The following is a 6,311-nucleotide window of genomic DNA, read 5'->3' as shown; positions in this document are numbered from 1 at the left end:
TCCCTCCTGCCACCAGCAGGTTCTCCTTAAATCACAGAATGGTTTCACTTGGGAAAGACCCCAAAGATCCAAAAGTCCTGTTCCATCCCCTGCCATGGGCAGGGACACCTTCCAGCAGCCCAGGTTGCTCCAAGCCCTGTCCAGCCTGGCCTTGGACATTTCCAGGGATGGGGCAGCCACAGCTTCTCTGGGCACTCTGTGCAAGAGCCTCCCCACCCTCACAGAGAATTTCTTCCCAATATCTAACCTAAATTTCCTTTCTTCCAGTCCGAACCCATTCCTCCTTGTCCTATCACTACAGTGTCTGACAAAGGGTCCCTTTCTGGCTCCCCTGTAGCTCCTTCAGATACTGGTAGGTGCTGTGTGGTCTCCACACAACCTTCTCCTCTCCAGGCTGAACTAACCCAAATTTCCCAGCCTGTCTCAATAGGGGACGTGCTCCAGTATTTTTGTCAACTTCGTGGCCCCCCCTCTTTTGGGACGGTGGGGAAGGGAAATGACGAGTGACCGGGGTATTTACGCAAATAGCCAGGGTTTAAGTCAGTGCTACAGTCAGACAGGGTGAGTGGCTTCAGGTTATGGGCTTCACCTTGTCACTAGGTCATGATTTATGGCATTTTCAATGATTGTCATTATTGGATTGGAAAAGTAAACCACCACAGATTTAGCATCACCAAGCTAAGGCATGGATAACCGAGACGTGCAGCTTTGCTGTTGACACCTGTGATCCCTTCTAAGGCCACACTGTTCATTTGTCACTATAGCTGAGCTCAATCTCATTCTCAACCCGCCACCTACAGGGTTTGGTTTTTTTTTTTCTCCAAGATTATACTCATTTGGAGAAAAAAAAAATAATTGGCAGTGGCTCTTAGCTCCTAACCTAGAGAAGAGTCAAGGAAATATTCAACCTGGGTCCTGCCCTTTGGCAGATGCCACCCTTTAAAGCATTCATGGGTCCATAATCTCGTTAGGAAGCAACCAATGATTTTATTACGTTCACCCTCAGAAGGAAAACTAATGATTAACTTATTATCACTTTATTTTGAGATAGTACTGCAAGAGTGCACATCACCTTACAAACACAGAGAAGATGACACAGGCCTGCCCCGAGGAGTTTACAATTCCACTTCGGCAAACGCTACAAAAAAATTCTGTGGACAGGAAAAGGTGGGAGAGGTAATGCTGGCAGGTTAAAGAGTGGGTTTTCTGAAAGAGAGGATTGTCTCCAGAATAAAAAGCAGGTGACAGAGGGTCAGGCACAAGGAAGTGACAAACAGCAGTAGGAGGACAATGTGGAGCACAGGACACCTGGCAAAAACAGATTGCACAGAGACAGGCTGGCAGCACATGGAAGAAAACCAGGACCTGTGGGCTTTATAATTAACATGTAAGATTGCAGCTACATAACACATCATTGTTTCAGCTATTCCAGAGAAGATAACATTGTGAATCAGAAGTGGCCTTTTTTTTTTTTTAATAAAAAACCCCAAACCAGTCCATTCCCAACAGGAATCTGTTGTACTGTAATACTATTTTCCATTATGAGCACTTTGCACTTTTAAAATGGGGTGTAGGGAATTTCAAGCTATGCAGATCCAGAAAAAAAAAAATCAAAGGGGGAAAAAAAAGAGTAGCAAATATGTGTAGTTTAGAGATTTCATTCCTTTTACCCTACAGTATCTGCTTTGAATTTTGTAGCATATTTTCCAAATTCATCAGCCTGTCAAGAGGGAAATCTCCTACTTGAAAACATTTTAGTGATTTACGGACTTAGTTAAAATCTCATTATCCTGCAATTTTCCTTTGCAGACAGAGCATGAAGAGGCCAGGCTTTGCTGTGGGAGTTGAACATTTCAGTTGCTGTAGCAGCACTGCACTTAAATTGGTGTCTCAGCAAGATTTGCCCCCTTTTTTTCCCAGACATCTGTGTCCAGTTTCATCTCAAGGATCCAGATATAGCTTTACTCAGTGACTGTCATAGTGTAAGTGTCCTATTAAGCAGAACAGCACAGATTTTCTCTGCTACTTCTGACATTGTGTCATTGCATTAGTGCTATAAAGGCTGTGTCAACAGGGCTTAGGTTCTGACAGATTAGTGAAAGCAAAAAGCTGTCACCCTCCCTTCCCCACTCTGTGAATTCAATTTTATTTTAATACAAATGCAGATTAAATGCATGTGAGAGGCTGTAGAGCCTGGGAGCAGTGTCTGCAGAAGGTGCAATCGCTTTACACAGCAACACCTTTGAGGTACTCACAGATCAGGTTTCTGCTCTTTACATTCAGCTGGGGTTGCTTCCATGGAGCTCTCTCCCATGGCCACCCTCCTTGCACTTCCCATATGGATCAGGGTAAGGAGGTACAAAGGACACAAAAACCCTCCCAAGTCCTACAAATTCATCATTTAGGAATTATGAGAGCAGTTCAACACATTGACCTCTATTTGAGTTCTACAGATAAATGCATTATTGATGCTAACTGCTGGGACTCTATACTCTTTGGTAGCCCATTCATTTTTCCCACAAGGTATCTTGTGCACCAGGTATTGTCTTGGTCCTGAAACACTCAGCTGGGAAGCAGCAATGCTGTTTTCCACTCCAAATGTATATCATGTTATTATATACAACTCTATTTCCCTAAGCATCAAAGGACGAGGCAAACTGCCCCTGATCAACTACAGTGACAGGACCACCCCAGCTGTGTTTCTGCTGTGCAAGACAATGTTTGGAACAATCTGAAGGCAGAATATTGCCCTCCTGCAATAGTGACCCCACTGCTGCAGGAGGTGCAGCTCTGAAGCAGTTATGTCACAATCAGTAGAGTGTTTGCACATCCTGCATGCAGGTACAGGTTTTTGATAGATAAATATGAGACTGAAGTTAGTTTGGTTCACAACTGTCAAAATAAATTTCACTCCATTCAATCAGAGCAGCGTTTCACTTCAGCCCAGCGTGTTTTCTGCAGCTTTGGCCAATTCTTACAGGACAGAACATGCACACAAGTATCTTTCCTTGGCATAACTTTCATATTTACAGCAACTTAAAATCTCCCTGAGTTAGTGGATGCATCAGACCATTGTTTAACCAGCCTCTTCTTTTAAAAACATTGATCCTTCTGTTCCCCACTACATTCTGCAGCAAAGAATTCCAGTTTGACTTTGCATGGCCCCAGAACATGATCCCATTTGTCTGTTCAACCCTGAACAGCTAAAAGCTCCCTCTGTGCCCACCAGGACATGAGCTCTCCTCACAGCTGACCAGCAGCTTCTGACATTAAGCACACACATTCACCAGTTTATCAGATGAAACTGGATTTGAAGATATCCCTAATAAAGGGCAGGATCTGGGAATTGCAGTAGGGAGGTAGATGGCAGAAATAAAATTGTGTTCTTTGAAGAATGTGCAGCTCAATTAAAAGGCAGCAGCATCTCCACTAAGACTTCATTAAAATTTGCCACTCTCTATTCCACTATTTTGCTGAGACATTTGTAACAGGCATTTAAGTGACATAAGAGTGGAAGAAATCACATTCAATTCTGAAACTGAGGTGGAAGTAATGCTGGCTAGCACACAAAACACCAACTCTGCTTTAGGACACTGAGACTATGGATGGAGGCTCACACACCTGATACTTAATCTGTCATTGTCATGTCATGAGTATCTCTGAGCAGGAGCAGGACTCTTCTCAAAATATTTAGAAGTATTGTAATATAAAATGCAGAAATCTGCAGAAAGCCCTCTGGTTGTACCACTGCTGGTGTATCTCTGAACATGTACTTGAGACAAGACAGGTGACCAGCAAAATTAATCAAAACTCTGCCTTCTTAATTATTGCTCAAAAAAAGATGGAAAGCTCATTAAATCATCACCAAAACACAAAAAGTTCCAGAAGAATACAGTGTTGACAGCAGGCAGTAAATCTGCCTTGAAACAAACACATTTAATAAAGGCAACACATTAAAAAAAAAAAAAAAAAAATCACAGATGTGTAAAATCCTCAAGTGGCGAATCCTGAAAGGAGTGAAGACTAAAAGGTACCACGGAGTGCGGAGCAGCAGCGACTGGAGATGGCGCTGCCGGCCCACGGAGCGCTGGCCCTGCCACCAGCCAGGGAGGGACCCGCGGGGCTGCAGCAGAGCCGAAACCCTGCCCGGCCTGAGGTTCTGCCTCCCCCAAACCCCGGCGAAGGAGCTCGCAGCCAGCTCAGCTTCCAGCTCATCTGTCACAGGAAGGTCGCAGCACGGTGCTGTTTCTTGGGCTTTTCCAAGCAGACATAGTTGAATGTCTGAGCCCCTGGCAGGCTTTGCAGTAAAACACCACCACTATTTCTCCAGAATAGTTTTATTTCTGCCCCAACCTTCCCGCAGCCACCAGCTCAGCCCAGTGCAGTCGGTGCTCCTCCTCAGCCCTGCACAGCCCTGCTCCCAGCAGCTGCACTCGGTGCAGTGCTTAACACAGGGCTACAAAGCCTGAGCTGCCGACCTCAACAAGAAGGTTAAGGGCAGAAAAGTCTGCTTTAGACAAGGAAAACCTCTATAAAAATAAGCAGGTTAAAAATTCCCTTTGTATTCCCTCCCTGGGGCACCTTTATCCACACATATTGCTCTGACAGCAGCTTCACCTTACAATCAATCACCAGGTGCTCTGTCCAGACAGAGCATCAACATTGTAGAAGGCTCCTAGAACAGCCAAAGTGGCAGCATTTTGGTCAGTCACAGTAACCTGGTGTTCAGCAGCTGGGTGACCATTATCACAGCAAGGTAAATCAGCTATGGCTAAAGGAAAAATGACATCACCACATCACCCTGCCATATGTCCACAGGATCCAGTTACCAGACACAAAGGAGTGTTCTGCACTCCTGGTTCTTTGCACCAGCAGGTCAGCTCATGGGAACACCAAGGTATCTGAAGCCCCAGAACTCAGCTTCAAGAAGCCTCTCCACTTTTTACTGAACACACATTGCTGCTCCCCTCCCAGGGGCATCTCAGGGGGGAAGGAGAGGCAAAAGGCAACAAAGTCTCAAAGCACTTCATCGGTAAACGAGATCCAATTCTTATCTCAGAGGCTCCAGGACTGCAGACAGTTCAAAACAAGTACAGGTGAGTTTGCCAACCGGGAAGAAGAGGAATTCCAGGCCTCCCAAGGCTTGGTCTAGGACCAGCAGTCCACTGTAGGCTCTTCATTTCAGTGTGGAAGGCAAATCCATTGCTCACAGTCTGTGTCATTTGAAGTGATAAAAGGTTTGGGAGCTGTCAGTGCTAGCAGCCAACATTTAGCAAAACACTGAAGCTGTGCTCATACACATAGGAATAAAAACCCCTTCCCTGCCTCAAACAGGGATATGTCTGGAGAGACAGTAAAACCACTGGTTCCAGCAACACATCAAGCAGAAAGACCATTATGAAGCCTTGGGGAGGGAGGACAGTGCAGCTTGCATCCGAGACTGTGTCAGCCAAGTTTGGGGGAAGAAGGGGAGAAAACAGACTGCAGTGTGTTACATTTGCAAACTCAAATTATGGTCTGTCTTCCCTCTTCCCCCATCCCTCTATTCCTTCTCTCCCCAGTTTCCCATGCAAACTCTCTGCTGCTGGAGAGTGTGATCAGGGGATAATTTAAGACACAATAGCTGTGTGGCCTTTATAAAAAGGAAAAGTGTCCCATGTTTTGGAATAAGGAGTGGGAAGTGTCCTCCTGCCATTATCTGAGGAAATCTCAGTCATGATGTCCAGCCCTCACTCCAGTGATGAGCAAAGACTGGCAGAGCCAGGGGAGAAAAGTCCTGGCTTACACCACAGGTAGAACCCACAGATGTGGTAGGAACTTGTACAGGGGAGGTTGTACATGAAGCACCAGTTTAAACAAAGGCTTCCTCAGTGGGAGTGCCATTGATTTTGAAGAAAAGTTTGGCATCTTCCATCTTCTGCTTTTTTTCTCTCTCTAGCCTGCGCCTGTAGCAGACCAGGTAGATTGGGAGGCAGAAACCCAGGAGGCTCAGGCCAAGCAAGCCAACATTCACCTGCAGGAGGAAAGCAAAGCAAAATTAGGCTGGTTAGGGGAAGACGACAACCCAGTCACGCGAGCAGCAGTGTCAGAGCCCAGCCCACATCACCAGCTGTGGGCAAAGCAGGAGACGCCCTGCTCCCTGTGCTGGCAACATCCTCCACTGTTTTCATTTTACACTCAGAGAACCTTGTGTGTACAAGCTAAATGCTGCAAGAGTTTGTCACTCTGGATTATGGCTGTGGGAGTCTTGTTCCACAGAACAGGCAAAGGCTGTTGGAGCTGCAGGTGTTTCACACCAAGTTTGCTGACTG

At 45.8% G+C, this 6,311-nt stretch overlaps 1 protein-coding gene across 1 annotated transcript in view; it reads right to left on the bottom strand.

Annotated features, from left to right (window-relative positions):
- Positions 1–964: 964 nt before the first annotated feature.
- The window catches only part of SLC43A2 (solute carrier family 43 member 2), a 31,542-nt gene continuing 26,195 nt past the window's right edge, over positions 965–6,311 (bottom strand). The window contains exon 14 of the mRNA XM_054647027.2: positions 965–6,013. Coding sequence (XP_054503002.1) covers positions 5,852–6,013 — 162 coding nt within the window. The 3' untranslated portion in view covers positions 965–5,851. The remainder of the gene's footprint in view (positions 6,014–6,311) is intronic.

Source organism: Agelaius phoeniceus, chromosome 20 (assembly GCF_051311805.1).
Source record: "Agelaius phoeniceus isolate bAgePho1 chromosome 20, bAgePho1.hap1, whole genome shotgun sequence".
Lineage (NCBI taxonomy): Eukaryota > Metazoa > Chordata > Aves > Passeriformes > Icteridae > Agelaius > Agelaius phoeniceus.
Note: the sequence above shows the minus strand (reverse complement) of the source record. Positions and strands in the feature narration are given on the sequence as shown.